This window comes from Xenopus tropicalis, chromosome 4 (assembly GCF_000004195.4).
Source record: "Xenopus tropicalis strain Nigerian chromosome 4, UCB_Xtro_10.0, whole genome shotgun sequence".
NCBI lineage: Eukaryota > Metazoa > Chordata > Amphibia > Anura > Pipidae > Xenopus > Xenopus tropicalis.
The window spans coordinates 49,154,947-49,172,148 of NC_030680.2; the positions used below are offsets into that span (position 1 = coordinate 49,154,947).

General features: G+C 38.1%; 1 protein-coding gene across 1 annotated transcript in view; it reads right to left on the reverse strand.

Moving 5' to 3' along the window:
- Positions 1–2,022: 2,022 nt before the first annotated feature.
- The window catches only part of atp6v0d1 (ATPase, H+ transporting, lysosomal 38kDa, V0 subunit d1), a 57,171-nt gene continuing 41,991 nt past the window's right edge, over positions 2,023–17,202 (reverse strand). Inside the window, 3 exon segments of the mRNA NM_001017310.3 lie at positions 2,023–5,139; positions 10,835–10,912; positions 13,558–13,734. Coding sequence (NP_001017310.1) covers positions 4,978–5,139; positions 10,835–10,912; positions 13,558–13,734 — 417 coding nt within the window. The 3' untranslated portion in view covers positions 2,023–4,977.

Consider the following 17,202-nt stretch of genomic DNA (forward strand, 5'->3'; position numbering starts at 1 on the left):
ACTCGGCACCTATCTGGTCTTAACAAATGAGTGCATGGGCATATTTATGATGTGACTGTTACAGGTGGGGAGTTGCTATGTTACTTGTATTGTGATCACAGGGATAAAAGGAAAGACACAGTCAACCACAAGCTAGAAATTCTTTTGTTCTTAAAGTCACCAAGTCATTACAATATGACAATTGTACCTTCAGATATACACAAGCACAAACAAAACACACAAGCACAGATAAATAAGAGAGAAACCCTTCATCAAAAATGAATCTGGTATTTTTGGTTAGTAGTTATTTTACTACTTTACTAATACAAAACCAAATCAGAATGATAATTTGCTTATTAAAATAAAATAAATGACACTTCATGTGAATATAAAAAAATGGTTACATTACCCGGAGCTTTAAAGCCTCTGGTGTTTCCCCCAAACCAATTCCAAATTATTTGGCTGAATCTTGCAAAAAGAATCCCAAACCAAATCCTGCATCCCTAATATAATGGACTTATGTACCAGTTAACAGTTACGTTGCATAACTTGTGGTTCATCATACCACATGGGAGATAACAAGAACTTTAGATTGAGCCCATATGCTGTATCTCACATCAGCTTAGATGATAACTGTAACTAAATGTGCCCAGTGCTCTGCTCTGGTGCAGTTTCTTCTTTGTTGCTTTGATTTACCAATTTTTGTGGTCCAGGACAAAACCATGACAAAACATGCCTGACTCTTTTCTGTGATCAAAATCTACCACTAGCTTATTCAAGAAAAAACAGAATATTGAGAGTTGCATTTTTCCTATGGACAAAACTCGCACACAAGCAAGAATCACATTGTTCCATTTATTTGCAATGAGGCTAAGAATCTTGAATGCTTTAACAAAAGGAAAAGGAAGTGGTCACACCGAATGCCAATTGAATTCTACAGAAATTTGCTAGTGTTTGCAAACATTTGTTTTTTTTTTATTATTAATTGCATCCATTTAAAGTATCAGAAGATATTCTTGAGTATGTTTGTTTTTTTTTTTCATCCAAGATTTTTTTTGATTTATGTAAGTATATTTTTTGGCAGTATATGATTGTTTTGTTCCTTCTCGAAAAATTCAGGATTTATTAAAAAAAAAAAACAACAAAAAACAAAAAATCGAGATTTCTAAAACTTTGTGACATTTTCTTTTTTGAGGTTTAAGGTGGTGAGAAACACTGAGTCCTATGGAGGCTTAGAATAATAGAATAGTCAGTGCCAGCCTGACACATTAAGGGAAAGCATTATTGTTTTCTATTTCACACACTTTCAAGGCAAAATTAATTCCATCATTGGTTTTAATTTCACACGTTTTCAAGGGAAAGTTGACCACACCACTGTTTTCCATTTCACCCAGTTTCAAGTGAAACTTAAACACATTATTGTGTTCCAAGAATGAGTGCCAATGCTCCTAAAATGACTGCTGGTGCAATTATTTTTTGGAAAAATAAAGAGGATTCATGGAAATGAACAACCATTTAAATTTGTTGCATTTTCAGACAATAAACTTGATAGTTTTGTTCAACCCTACCAACATTATCGTAAATGATTGTGAATGAATGAAGAATGATTTGGTTTTATTCTAAAAAATACCAAGTCGAGTTTATAAGGAGATCTGCTCCTTAATCTCATCTGCCACTAAACTGCCCAGATTGCCAGTTTGCCACATCCTTATAATGAAATTCATTGGCCTGCATAGTTTCCTGAGATCAATTCTGGCTTAGGTACTATCAGCAAGGAGTTCTGCAGTTCTTCCAGGTACTCTGGTTTCCACCAACACTTGAAACACATACAAGCAGGTTAACTGGCTCCTCATAAAAAGGGCCCCATTACATGTAAGCATCAAGGTGCCACTGACCTAATGGCAATTACAGACCCCGTTTAACAAACACTTTGTAGGGAAAATGGGACATACAAAACCGCTGGGCTGAACCACAGAAGGGGTACAGAAACAGTTTACAGACAGTAACAGAGCACAATAAATATCATAGTTCACAATGTCAGAGAACGCTGTAAAACATTTTATTATATTACCACATTTTTACATATATAAGATTTTAAGAGAATGCATTCAGTGAAATAGGATTTATCTTTAAATATCGTTTTTAACATTGCACATATAAGGATAATATGGTGATCTTCTTTTCCAGAATAACAGTTATATTCTTTAACACTGAAAATCAGAAAATATAAAAATACCACTCAATGCCACAATTCTGAAAATTAACCAAAATGACAAGAAGGGCAATGGATTTCCACATCAAACGAAATGTTCTTGTCTTCACATCATACAGGGGAAACACTCTCATGTGATTAATTGGGACTATGCTGGAATCTACTGTATACTGTATGCATGAAGCATTACATCATTGCTTAATGACAGTTATAATGCGCAAAATAAAATTAAAACATACGATTTAGGTTTCTTTTAATGGGTGCTGATAAGCGAATCATTCCCTTAAAATGCGCTTTTTTTTTCTTAAACCTTAGAATTATGTAAAACCTGCTGTCCCTATAATGACCCAAAAGGGTACCAAAAAAGTAAAGCAGTGCTGTAGTGCCATTTTACCTGTCCCAGTCATTCGCTGGCAGACTCAAATTCAGATATGTGCAGTAAAATGCAGTTTTTTACTCTACTGCACAAACGCTCATGTCTGAAAAGCAAGATGGGGCACAAGCTGTATTACATCTTTCCCTGGTTTTGCATGTTTTTTCCCTAACAGGAGCACCAGCGCAGAGATAAAGTTTGTGATCAGATCGCATAGATGTTACATTTAGGCATAGTGATTAAAGGTTTATACACCATACTGTCATATGGTAAAGATTAATGATGCAACTTCTACGATGTAACATCTCTAAGTGAGCTGTTGCACCATAAATAAAAAAAAAACAGTAGGTTTTTATGGTGCATTTCATGAAATTGCCAGAGAACTGGAAGGGAGCCTGTGTGTCTGGAAAGCCATGTGCTCCGCCTAAAGGCTAGCTCAATAATATATATATATATATATATATATATATATACATAGTAGTACTAAGGAGCACTGATGGACAGGATAACTAAAGTAGCCCTTGTAAGAACAATAATTCCTACACCCAGACAAAAACTCCAGTAAGTGGCAAACTGTTCAGATTTGTCTTCACTGTGTGATACATATTCATGACAGTTAGGAAAGTATTAGTAACTAGGGAATGCCCTGTATTCACAATCTATGGATTTGTCTAAGGCTGATGGCAGACGAGGCATAGGGTGGATATTTTCGGCAAGCGGAAAAGCGCTTGCTGAAAATACCGCCCTACACCTCCTACATGTGCCTGCACCCAAATGAATGGAATGCGCTCGGGTTCAGGCACATGTAGCCAAAATACGCATAAAACCGCAAGCGCTTTTCCGCTTGCCAAAAATATCCGCCCTACTCCTCGTCTGCCATCAGCCTAAATACTGAACCTGAGAGCAAATTTGGATATTTAAATTTGAGGCGAAATCACATAAAGTCATGAGTTCACCTGAATAAAATAATATATTATGTTTCATCACATCAGAATTACAGGGCAGACATGAAGGTGAAAGCTTGGCTACTTGTCTGGATTATCAGATCATGAAGTTTGTGAAGTTTCTGATGCTTGGAAATGACCATTTCACCCTCCAACTGGATAAGGTTGAACCTTCCTCCAACTACTGAATAGCTAGCCATCTGAAGATATTGGGGGGGGGGGGGGGGGGGGGGGGGAGTTATTCATGTAAACAATTCAATTCATACAGTGACAAAGTTACCACATAAAACAAATACATTACACCTATTTCTAGGCGGTTCACAAAGATGCCTTAGAAAGTCTATCATACTGGTGGCAATCTATACCTTTCATGGGAATAATATATTTACGGCATAGGTCACAAGCTTAAAGGAACAGTAAAACCAAAAAATTTAAGTTTATCAAAATAATTACTATATTATGCACTATTGCCCTGCACTGGTAAAAGTTGTGTGTTTGCTTCAGAAACAATACTATAGTTTATATAAACAAAGCTGCTGTGTAGCCTGGGGGCAGCCATTCAATTTGAAAAAAGGCTGAAGTTATACATCAGATGTATATATAACTATGTTACACTATGTTATGTGTAGACTCCAATTATGTTATATAGAACTTATCTGTATGTGGCCTGTGCCTTTTCTCCTTTTTTTCAAGCTTGAATGGCTGCCTCCATGGCTACCCAGAAACTTTGTTTATGTAAACTACAGTACTGTTTCTGAAGAAAACACCCAACTTTTACCAGCGCACTTTACTTTAAAACATTTTTATTTCCTGGTGTTAGCTGCTACTAAGTAGCTCCATGTGTCTTCACCCTTACTGTTCCTTTAAGTTAAAAATCATTATACATTCTGTTGTAAAATTCAGTTAATGGGTTGGCCACAAATTAATTTCCTTGTAAGACCTTGAGTAAATAGAAGCTTTCTCAGTGCCAGCTTGCACATTATCTCCTGCCAAGATGCAAGACCTGTGACCTGTGACAAAAGCACTGGCATGGCAAAAACACATGACAATGTCTGTTGACCTGTATGTGCTTGCACTAGCAGTCTGCTTGTACTTACTGCCTCTACCTTAATCTAAAAACAGAGGGTAAAGAGAAAATTGTCTGTGTGCATCAGCCTTAACAGATAAGTCTCAATTTACGTATACCCCTTATATTAAAGAATTTGAATCTAACCATAGTATATTTGTCATATATGCATAACATGCATCACACCTCATGTGAAGAAGGAAAAAGGGCCACTGGCATTGCACATATTAAATAAAATCTCCTGTGGTTCTTTGAGGTAACTACAAAAAAAAGCAGAGGGTAATTAAACTTCACTGCACATTTAAAATGGTTTGTCTCCCCTGCCTATGATATGGAAAGTAAAGTGAAGGAGGTATTGCAGTGCCTGTGGAAAATATACAGGAAAGTAGGTTGGAATGTGACTTTAGAAGATAGGGATGTAGTTGTCAATCTTGGCCCGATGTCTCTGAGCGATGCATTCTGCAATCCACACAATGTTCCTGCATTCTTGTTCCTTCAGCTTTACAAATGCATAGAAAACTCCAAAGTGGAACTGGTTTAGGAAAGCTAATTTATTTAACTTTACCTGAAAAGAAAAAACAAGCATCACATCAATATTTTTTTTGGTAAAAGCAAGAATCAAAATACATTGTAGTACTTATCAGGACAGTAAGCAGATAAACTACAACAAAAGTGACAATACATCCTCTCATTATTTCCTTACTGCTTCAGCTCCATCCACCCCAGACCTCTACACAGAATCCCAACACTCAACACCTCAAAAATATCTGATGGCCATATGGCATTGTTGCAAATGAATGTCTAGTTACAAATTGTCTCTGGATACAACAGTTTGTTGTCAGCCAAGACTTTTACAGTGAATTGGTAAAATTAACTGCTACACCTTATGTGGCAGGGCCTGAATGTACGCTGCAATAAAGTGGTCTACTGAAACGGTCAGTGTGTGCTCAGGATCAAACTAACTGAACAGTTATATCCCATATGGCCTCCCCACATCCCTTCAAGTCGCTGACTGACAAACAGGTTAGAGAGCTGCAAAGAAGAAAGTTGTGTTCTGGCTATTATTATCTATTTACTTCAGGCTTTTAAAAATGTTTTTTTTTTTTTTTTTTGCACAGCCTATTTACCTAATTTTATTTTCTACACTGAACTGCAGCATTAATATCATACTTTATTTTCTTGTTCTTGCACTCATCTCCTTGCAATTAAACACTGCACCTCCCTACAGGTACATACATCTATGGAGGAGGTGACAGTACATAATCTAAATCAAAAAAGAAATATATAAGCAGCTGTCTATTTAATTTTTTAGAAAATGTATTGGCATTGCAGTCAGGAAAAAAGTCCTTGCTACATTTGGTCACCTCAGTATCAATAATTACCATGGTGCTAAACCATTCCCCACACACATGGCAGGGAGTCAATGTAATCCAAGATTCAAGAAAACAGGCCAGAGCGCTCACCAGATTATCAAAAATGGGTAAGAGCCTTTTATCAATATTAACAGCCATGGATGCGACAAACAGAGGAAGTGGTTTTTCCTTGAAACATTGAACACTGTCAGCAAACCCCCACTACGCAGGGGTCATATCAGGATACAAAAGTAAGGCGATTTGATTCCTCTCATGCCAAACATTTTCTAGGCTAAATATATATTCCTCGGCATTTCATGTTTTATGCATCACACAACTTACCTCTGTATCTTGACTTTTGTCACGTAATACACAACAATTTAGATTAAACAGTGTGTCACATGTTCCAGGATTATAACAACCTGTAAATGTTTTATTCAACAATGCTGGGTTTGCTCAAGTTCTTAATTAGCTGAATGCCTCAGTATCAGTACACTGGCTAAAGCCAGTTCCCAAACCACTAAAATCTTGGCAAGATGACATGCCCTTTGGCTTGAGAAATGATATTTTATTTGAGTACAAAGATACCGGACTTTCACCGAAGCAATCATGTTGCTTAAAGGAAAACTCTGCAGAGCAAAGGTTATTACCCCCTATTTAAACTGAATGACTGAATGGGGCATCAAAGAAAAATAATACACTGGTAGCTCTCATGCCTGAACTCCTAAGCTATTGAACTGAAACAATAATTGAAGCAGCACCACAGGCATTAATAAGTCTGATTTACAAATTATCTAGCCATTGTAGAACCTCACTTTTGTACTGAAAACCAAACCAACAAATTATACAAAGTCTGTGGGCTAAACCTGGTTAGTGACCATACTTATATTGACCTTTAAAATGGATAGAATGAATCTTCGATCACAAAAATCGCATACATGCTCTTAATACAGTATTTTTAATAAATGGATAATTGGAAAGACTGAATTGATCTGGTTATTTCCTTTATTTATATTCTCATAGTGTTCAAAGGCCAGCAGTTATGACTACTGGCAGCTGTGCAGTCTTACATACAAGAACTTCATTACATGTCTATATAGAAATGTTGCCCTGAACAATAAAAAGTATAAGGAACTACATTCATTTCTAAAGAAGGTGGATGGTGCTAAATTCCTGCTGGAGACTGAAGCTATTAACCTGGAATACTGTGATCACAGTAAGTGGAAAGTAGTGTAACAGTTGTGAACTGCACATACTGTACCAATAGGACTGTCCCCTTTTCCTATATTTTATGGAAGCTCTCTTACTAATTTGTGCCAAGCAGTTACACCTATTTAATCAGGGCTGATGAAACAGTGATGACTGACTGTGGGAGAGTGCAAAGACCTGGTAAGGTAAAGCGCTGATGTAAACAATGTGACCACTACAGCTGAAACAAATTATGTAAACTTTTATAAACGTACATTAATATTTTTCAGGGTTTAAAGGAGAAGGAAAGGCTAGTAAAGAGTTAATCTCAAGCTGCAGGCATACCTTCAGTTCTCTCAATAGTGCCCTTAAGTCTCCCCATATTTCACCTGTTCAGAAGATCAGAAGCCAAACAGGAAGAAAAAACGCTGAGCTGGGTAGAGAAGATTCCCATAACGCAACGCTCCTGCACAGACACTACGACCAGATCTTTAGCTTGCACATGCGCACACATCAGGAGCACTCCCCCTAGTGTCTGGTTGCTATGGTGACGCAGAAGAGGATGCAGCGAGGGGCGGGGGCGGCGAGGGACTGGCTTGTGCTTTTCAGACATGCTGGCTAAATGATCGGAGCAGGAGGGGGGGGGGCTTTTCAGTTAGTGCACATACACTGCGTCGTGTATGTACGCGGGGAGGAGCCAAATTCGATCTCCGCGTCAAAAGGTCTGGGCACCCCTGCTATACCATATCTGGGAACTCAAATTTCTGCAAACTATACCACTATAATTTAAAGCCTCTAATACAGAACACGAAAACATTACTACAAAAAAAGTATACTATCTCGTGGCTAGGAACAATTGCAGCAATAAAAATGAGCATATTAACTAAATATCTTTATCTATTAAAAGATATTTTAAAAGAGACTCTGCCAGTTAATATATCCCCTAGCATACTAAAAGCAACACAGGCATTATTCCATAATTTTATTTGGAACCACCATCAGCACCACATTTCTAAATCAGTAATGATGACGGCAGTCAGACGAGGTGGTTTGGGTACACCTAACATATAAAAATAATATGAGGCAACACAACTGAGACAGCTCCTAGCCTGGTCTCATTGGTCCTCCCATACAATCTGGGGTCATATTGAAAAAAGCATGCTCAAAAATTGCCATGGTCTCAAGCACCCACTACTCGGAATCATCTTTCTATGCGTTCAGCTACTCGACTCACGCTCTCAATATGGTCAAAAACCAAACGCAATCATATATTGTATTCAAGGGTCACTCTGATACCACTTTATCTGCATAACCCAAAATTCCAACCAGGAACCAATCCATCATTTTACTCCAGGTGGACTAAGTCTCAATTGTTTACTGTCCGGTCTTATTAAACCCACAGTCAAATACCATCCATTTCAAATGATACAAGAGAATCAACCACAGACAAATATTAAATGGTTCCACCATTTTTTAGATCTGTATATCAACTATGCAAAGTCAAACCCCCCCTACTGCATTTAAAACTTGGCACTGAAAGGTCAACCCCAAACAGGGCTCATATAAAAAATCCACAACATACTCACCCCTCCATTAGACTTTCTACAACTTAGACTAAGCTATATGGAAAAACGGGACAAAATTCTCCCTCAGCCTCTGCTTATGGATGATTGGTTGCATATTTGGGACAATTTTAGGAAAGTGGTATAATGTACCAGACAGAAAGAGCAAATATACAAAGTGTTGACTTTCTGGTTCTATAACCCAGACAGATTACACAAACTTTTCCCACAGCATTCCCCTTTATGCTTGAGAAACTGTGGAGCAAGTAGTACACTTCCACACATTTTCTGGAAATGCCAGAGTATTCAACCTTTACGGACTGAAGTTGCAGGACTATTAAGCCAACTGTTGATGAAACAAATCCCACTTGACATGCCCATCTTTATTTTAGGTAAGCCTCTACCAAAAGTGAAGTAAAAGCGGTCAGGCTCTGGTTAACCAAGTCCTGACTGCCACCCATTTGCCCATTGTGGCTAATTGCAAAAACCCCTTACCGCCCACTATAACTCCCATAATTAATAGAGTGAATACTAATCGAATTTTTGAGTCTGGAATTGCAACCATTCAAAACACTACAGCTAACTATTTAGAGGTATGGCCATCAAGGGATTTGCGGGGGCTGGCATCTGCACCCTCTTAAGGGCAACATGCCCACAGCCTGTATACCACCTATTATTCTCAGATACTGTCTGCTAACAATCTCTCAAATGCAACTGCACCTCCTTTGTGAACTTACCATGTTGTGTTACTGCCTTGTTTTTTTCTTTATTAGTTTGAACATAATCACTACATCTTTTTCCTCCTTTTTTGTGGCTACTTAAATAATAATGGTCAATGCAAACAGTAACCACAACATACAATTAAAGGGGTTGTTCACCTTTTTTTTGTTGTTTCCTAAAATTATAATGTTCCTCTAAGCCTGCTAATTTATGTTTCACACAGATGATGCCTCTATTTAGCAAAATATACAATTTAAAACCTACTATTTTAGCTGCAATTCTTCAAGAGGCACCACAGAAAGTCTTCAAGGGGGGATTGTTTATCCTTCATGCAGTGAGTGTCCTGACACCCGAGATTCTGCTTTTCCCTTACTATGCTCCCCCTCCTATCATTTGTATTTGATCGTTTGCAGGAGAGAGCGGCTCACTGACACAAACACTCTTCCCCCCCCCCCCCCCCCCCCCCAGCATGTGTATCTGATCGTTTGCTGGAGAGCAGCTCATTAAAACAAACACATTCCCCCCTCCCTCTCCCAGCATTTGTGCCAAGAGACATGACCCTGCTAGATCTATCTGATCATTTAAATTAAAAAGGCACTCATTGAAACAATGTGCTCCCCCTCCCTCAAAGAAGCAGCAGCAGCGTCCTGAACCTTAGGGAAGCTAGCAGTGTCTTTTACTTCTTTATAACTTAATGAACAAATCAGAGGAGGGCATGCAAATAGCAGAAAAGGAGTGAGCATGCGCAGTAGATTTTTAACCTCCTGCTTGCCAGTACTAAGCGTTATGCAGAGTGTCAAAGTGCTGAGACATCCCCATGTAGAGAGGGGCCGGCGACCCACTCCCCTCGTGTCTCTACTAACTTCTGCTCTAGGAAGAAATGCTAATTGCACAGGTAATTTTCTCAGAAACTATAGAATTTTTATTAAAGATAGACACTACAATTTTACTTAAAATGACCTAATCTGCCCTGATAATTGCATTTATATGAAGGTGAACAACCCCTTCAAGCAAAATTGCCATGTCATAAGCTTTGATATTATTCAATATTGCATTTTATATTTAATGCAATGTTTTTTTGTCTGTAAATACGTCAATAAAAATGTTACAAAAAAAGTTACAAAAAAACCCCAAACAAACAAACAAACAATTGAAAAGCCAGAAAGGGGCATAGTGTACCAGTGAACCTATATTTTACATTAACTGTTTTGACAAAGGTCTCACAACTCCTTTACATACCATGGTCCTGAGAGAAGATAAGTTGAACACACAAAATGGTTAAAGAAGCTAACAAAGCTTCATCTCTGTCCGACCATATCTATAATTTGCCAAGACAGAATTTTGATAAATATGATACGCTTGGGTTGGCTAAACTAGGTGAAGTATTGCTGTGTTTTGCAGGGTGACTTGTTTTCCTCTGTACATACATAGTTCTTACCTCATGTTCAAAGAACCTGTCTTCTAGGGTTTTATCACCAGGGTTATTACCTGCACCTTCAAACAGTAGTTTGTATTCCTAAAAAAAAAAAAAAAAAAAAATTCACACATCAATAAATTGATAATTAATATGTTCAGCACACAAAAAATTTTCATTTATATTTTTTTAGATTAACAAAAATTGTTACAAATTGTTTTCTGAAAGGTTTTTTTTTTTTTTATAGAAGTGCAGCAGGTGAAGGTGATAAGACTAACAGCAAGATTTGCTCCTTTGGTGATCACCAATTTGACCTATTTGTACTGTCATCTTTTTGGCCAAATTGAAATGATTTAGTAATTTTTCCCACTGGCTATTAACTGGATAATAACAAGGACCAAATACTTATAAGCATGGCCAGATTTTGGCCAGGAATGGGAGGGTGAGTTGAATGATCCTACCTCACATGCATCTGCATAATGAGCAAGCTGGGCACTCACTCATTATGTGCTTTGTGTGCCCCAACAAGGCTGCCAACACCAAGGGACATTGCATTCTTTAGGGTTTTTTTTTTTTTTTTTTTTTGCAAAAACTACTATTGTAAGCTTTGCAAAAACTCTCTTAACCTGCAACTCCAACAGTGGGAAAACATTTTTAGATGACAGGTGTCCTTTAAAAGGGACCTGTCACCCAGACATAAAAAAAGTGTTTAAACAAAGTAATTTTCAAATTAAACATGATACCCAAATTACCTTTTTTTATTGACACAACCATACCCATTATAAAGGCATTTAAAAATCCTAGCTGTCAATCATATATTGACTACCCCAACCTTATGCCTTAGGCATAGATGCGGGGCAGCAGTCACTTTCTCCCTTCCTCCTCACCATCTAATTGTGTAGCCAGTGCATGGGCATCAGGTCCCCCATTCTCGCACATAAACAAGATGTTGGGGTTATACAAAGCTTGCTGTAATGATTGTGCCACAAAATGGCACCTGCCTGCTTGCTGTGATTGTGAATTCCAAAATTGAAGGACACGAGATTTAAAATCATTTATATAGTGTAAGTAAAGTTTATTTTGCTTGACAAACACAATACAAAATAATTTGGAATTATTTCCTAGGGTGACATATTCCATATAAAAAATTAAAGGTGCTCTTCATTAAATATGTTTGTATTCCTGACCTAAGAAATATAAAACACTTGTATCCGCTGTAATATCTTAGCACAAATTGAGGCTAAAACACGCTGAATTAATTAAAGATTCTACTGTCTATAAAGAAAACCTGTGTCTCATCATAGGTCAGTGTCATAGCATGTATTTGCATATAACATACATGCAATATTATATTATATATTCAGGTACAGATCCAGAAATATAGATATAGTATGACATCAGTTTTTCTTCAAGTTCAAGTGTTGTTTTTTAATTATTATTCTAAAAAACATTGTACTTTTATGTCCAAACTGAAGGATAATCAATGTAGGTTATGCTACACTCTAAAAAAAACCCTGGTGAAAACTGATGTCATAAAACATGTACATCTCCCCACCAAAAAACCTTCTTTTTAAAAAATGCTATCAAATATTACCAGAAAGACATTTTGAATACCGTATATACTCGAGTATAAGCTGACCTGAGTATAAGCCGGGGTACCTAATTTTACCTAAGAAAACTGGAAAAACTTATTGACTCAAGTACAAGCCTAGGGTTGGAAATGCAGCCGCTACTGCGTTTCAATAATCAAATTATTTAATAAAAGACACTCACAAGTGCTTACATGACTACCATATTAATAAACACAAGGTATGGGCAGGAAAATGAGGCGCATCCAACATAAGATAACCATATGCAAGGTTGTACAGGTTAATATCTCATTTAATTTTACATACATATTGAAATTGTGATGTGTAAATTTGTTATTTAATTCTTATATAGTTCTGTATACTTTTTGGGGTGAGTGATGTAGAATCACAAGTTTAAGAAAGATAAGATCATGTGTACTAGGAAACAGTAAATATTTCTGACTCATCTCATCCAGTCTCTTCTGCAAACCACTCTCTGGTTGCTAAGGTAAACAAGGCCCTAGCAACCAGATATGGACCTTAGATTGCAAGCTTCGTGTCGCGACATGCATGCGAGCTGGGGCGGCCCAGTTGTGCCGGTAGGACACGGATGCGCCGGCAGGACATTGAAGGGGCCCGTAGGATATAATTGAATCACAAGTGAGTGCTGGGGCGGCGCGGGGGGCGGGGGTGTTGCCGGTAGGACATGGATGTGCCGCCGCGGGGGTGGGGGGGGGGTGGGGGGTTGTGCCGGTAGGACATGGATGTGCCGTCAGGGTGGCGCGGGGGTGGGGGCCCCGGCAGGACATGGATGTGCCGGAAGGACAAGGATGTGCCGGCAGGACTCGAGTATAAGCTGAGGATTCCTTTTTTAGCACATTTTGAGTGCTGGAAAACTCGGCTTATACTCGAGTATATACGGTAAGTAGATCAATACTTCAGAGAACAAGGACAATGTTTACAGAAGTTGGTAAGTACTTTGGATGCTAAGAGGGCCAACAATCCTAGCAACTAAATATATATGTTGATAAAGTATTTCTATGGTGCCTTTCTTTAGAGTGTCATCAAGTATGACTAAACCAGAGAGGATGCAACAGAGAGGCTGCTACAATAAGAATATTTAATATTTTTTTAAATGCCTGTACCAAAAGTATGTAGTAATAAATAATATTTACTTACTGGATAATAGTCAGCTACTGTTTTGACCTGTTCATAGTCATCAGCACGTGCTAGCTGGGCCAATCCCTCTGGATAAAGTTTTCCACAGTGCGGAAACAATTTGGCGCGGTCTTCTTTTGAAAGCTCAGTGCCAAATGAATTTATTGTGATTATAAATGCTCTTCTGTCAGCTTCAAACTAGAGGAAAAATATAAAGAGTGGTTAGGGCACTCAATACAATGATTCCTCATGCTGGTAGATTGGATCACATGCTAAACATTAAGAACACAGATAGTTTAAAGGAGAACAAAACTCATGTTTACAAACTTGTGGTATATTTATGGTATTTATCTCCTCTCACAAACTGGCAATATAAAATTAAAATGTTTATGTATCTTCCTCTGTTTCTGACCTGTTTCTCTCCACTCAAACACAAATAATTTGCTGCTATTTTAATACTTCACTTCAACCTTTAGCAAGACAGCAATGTGCAAGCTATTCTAAATCCTGCCCCTTATATGCAGGTAGTGCTTACCAATAAATTATATATAATTGTTCAAATTGCTGGGGGATATATAGCATACATTTTTACAATGCACTAAACCATGTAAAAAACTGTAAAATAGAAGTGCTTTTATTTTAATACCTTTGGGTTCAAATATGTCCATAAACTGCTTGAAAATTGTGCTCTACTCAGACCTTATGCCAGCTTCCTGTTTAGACTCTTCAGTATGTGGCTGAGGCCACCGGCTTTCATAGCTACTTAAAGTGAAGCGAATATGCATAGAGTGGGCGGGGCTTAGGCATGTCACAGGCAGTCTGTTCCTACGCTACTCGCTCCTTTCCCCCCTCCCCTGGCAGCAGCACAAGCAGAGAGACACAGAAGGAGGGAGGGGTTTTCCCTGCTACTGCTGAGTAAAGCCTGTCAGTCAGTGCTGTGACCACTTCCTGTGGGAGACTAAGGTGACACTCACATGTTTCATTTTGCTCTGGCTTCAGACTTGAGTGGTTGTCTCTGCAGCTCTCATATAATGGCAGTTTTAGGAGGTAAAATGCTTTCAAAACCTCTTTCTTTCTGCATCATTTGTATGTATGTATGCATGCATGCATGCATGCATGCATGTATAACTTTATTTATAAAGCGCCACAAGGGTACGCAGCGCTGTACAGTCTTACAGAATACAAAATTACACACAGGGAGGACGAGTGATATAATAAATAAATACATATATGTATATATATATATATATATATATATATATATATATATATATATATATATATATATATAAGTGCCATGTGGTATGAGACACAGTAGGAAGGAAGTCCCTGCCCCGTAGAGCTTACAATCTGAGTGGTTGGGTAACATACAGGCACAAACTGGAAGGTAAGAGTGCATCAGGTATGGGCATTTGCCCTTAAGCGCAGGACTGGGCAGAATAATGTCTTAGTGCTCCAGAAGGTAACAGCTGTGTTTTTTCTTAAAGAGAGTGGGTGAGTTTTCCCTACGGAGGGATTCAGGGATAGAGTTCCAGAGGTAAGGAGCAGCGAGATAGAAAGGTTTAAGACGAGAGAACACAGTGGGTGTGGATGGTGTAAAGAGACGGAGGCTCTGAGAGGAGCGGAGGAGACGACCAGGAACATGTAGGGAGACCAGTGAAGAAATGTAGTGAGGAGCAGAGGAGTGAAGGGCTTTGAATGTCAGCAGAAGGATTTTGTAAGCTATCCTTTGCTTGACAGGCAGCCATGCTAGTGAGCTTAATTAATGTGAATTAATCATTTCACATTTTGAAGGAGGATGAATATTATAACTGAATATGAACTTTATATAAAATGTCTCCTTTAATGGTGACAAATAAAAGAAATACGTTTCCGCACTCTTTCATACAAAACCAGTCTGACACTAAGCAAGTAGGGAGAGGCAACTAAACACTAAGTTGACAATTGGTTGTAGGGAATAAGGGGTGGTGGTGCAAGAAGAGTCAGTAGTAATAATAAATACTAGTGCAATACTACTAGTGCAATACTACTAGCGCAATAAGTACTAGTGAATTAATATAACAAATTGTACTAATATTTTGTATGGAGAAGTAATTAGAAGAAAAAACACACCTCTCAAGATTACTTCAAAGAAAATATCTAGTATAAATAAATCTAAAGCAACTGGACTTGTTAAAGGAGAAGGGAAGGCTAATAAAGAGTTAATCTCAAACTGCAGGCATACATTCAGTTCTCTCAATAGTGCCCTCAAGTCTCTCCATATTTCACCTGTTCAGATGATCAGAAGCCAAACAGGAAGAAAAAAACGCTGAGCTGTGTAAAGAAAGTTTCCATAATACCTCACTCCTGCACTGAGACCAAGGGGCATATTTATTATGCTGTGTAAAAAACGGCGAGAAAATCCGCCAGGCTTCGCGATCTTTTCCATTTATTTTACACAGCTTTTTACTCCGTATTTTCGGCGAATTAGTTTTACACAGCATAATAAATACGCCCCCAAGTGTACATGCTCAGTTAGACTATGGGGCTGATTTACTTACCCACGAACGGGTCAAATGGAGTCCGATTGCGTTTTTTTCGTAATGATCGGTATTTTGCGATTTTTTCGTATGTTTTGCGATTTTTTCGGATTCTTTACGAATTTTTCGTTACCAATACGATTTTTGCGTAAAAACGCGAGTTTTCCTATCCATTACGAAAGTTGCGTAAAAAGTTGCGCATTTTTCGTAGCGTTAAAACTTACGTGAAAAGTTGCGCATTTTTCGTAGCGTTAAGTTTTAACGCTACGAAAAATGCGCAACTTTTCGCGTAAGTTTTAACGCTACGAAAAATGCACAATTTTTTACGCAACTTTCGTAATGGATACGAAAAACTCGCGGTTTTACGCAAAAATCGTATTGGTAACGAAAAATTCGTACAGAATCCGAAAAAATCGCAAAACATACGAAAAAGTCGCAAAATGTTCGTTTTCAAGTCGGAACTTTTCCAATTCGGGTCGGATTCGTGGGTTAGTAAATCAGCCCCTATGAGTCCGCTTCCTGCTGATTGGCTCAGATCCACATTCCTAAGGGGGGGGGGGGGAGTGAGTTCTTAGCATTCTTGAGGGAGGGGGGAGCAGGAGAGGGGAGAGAGCAGAGAGCTGCGTGTTTTTACCTTTCTTTCTCCTTTAAGTAATTATTGAAGACGTTTCACTACTTATCCGAGCAGCTTCTTCAGTTCAACTGACTAGTATGGGAAGTCCTCAGCATACTCTTCCACTAATCCAATCACAATGACTTCCCATACCAGTCAGTCAGTTGAACTGAAGAAGCTTCTCGGATGAGTAGTGAAACGTCTTCAATGATTACTTAGTCCAGTTGCTTTAGATTTATTATACTAGATATACCATGACCTGGATGAATGAAAATCTTCATAGTCACTTCAAAGAAAAGTAAATTGAAGGAACTTGATAGGGTTGTCTTCCTTTTCTCCTCAAACTCATTTTATAATAAAATATGTTCTTTCTGCTCTTTTAATTAATAACATTTTATTTATTTTGTTCCGTATTAATGGCCCACTGTTTTTTTTTGGGTGCTTTTTTGTACTTTTATCATTACTAGCTTCCCATGCCACCCACTAGAATCAAAGGTAAAACAAAAAGGAGGACCTCTGTTAATTTGAATTATA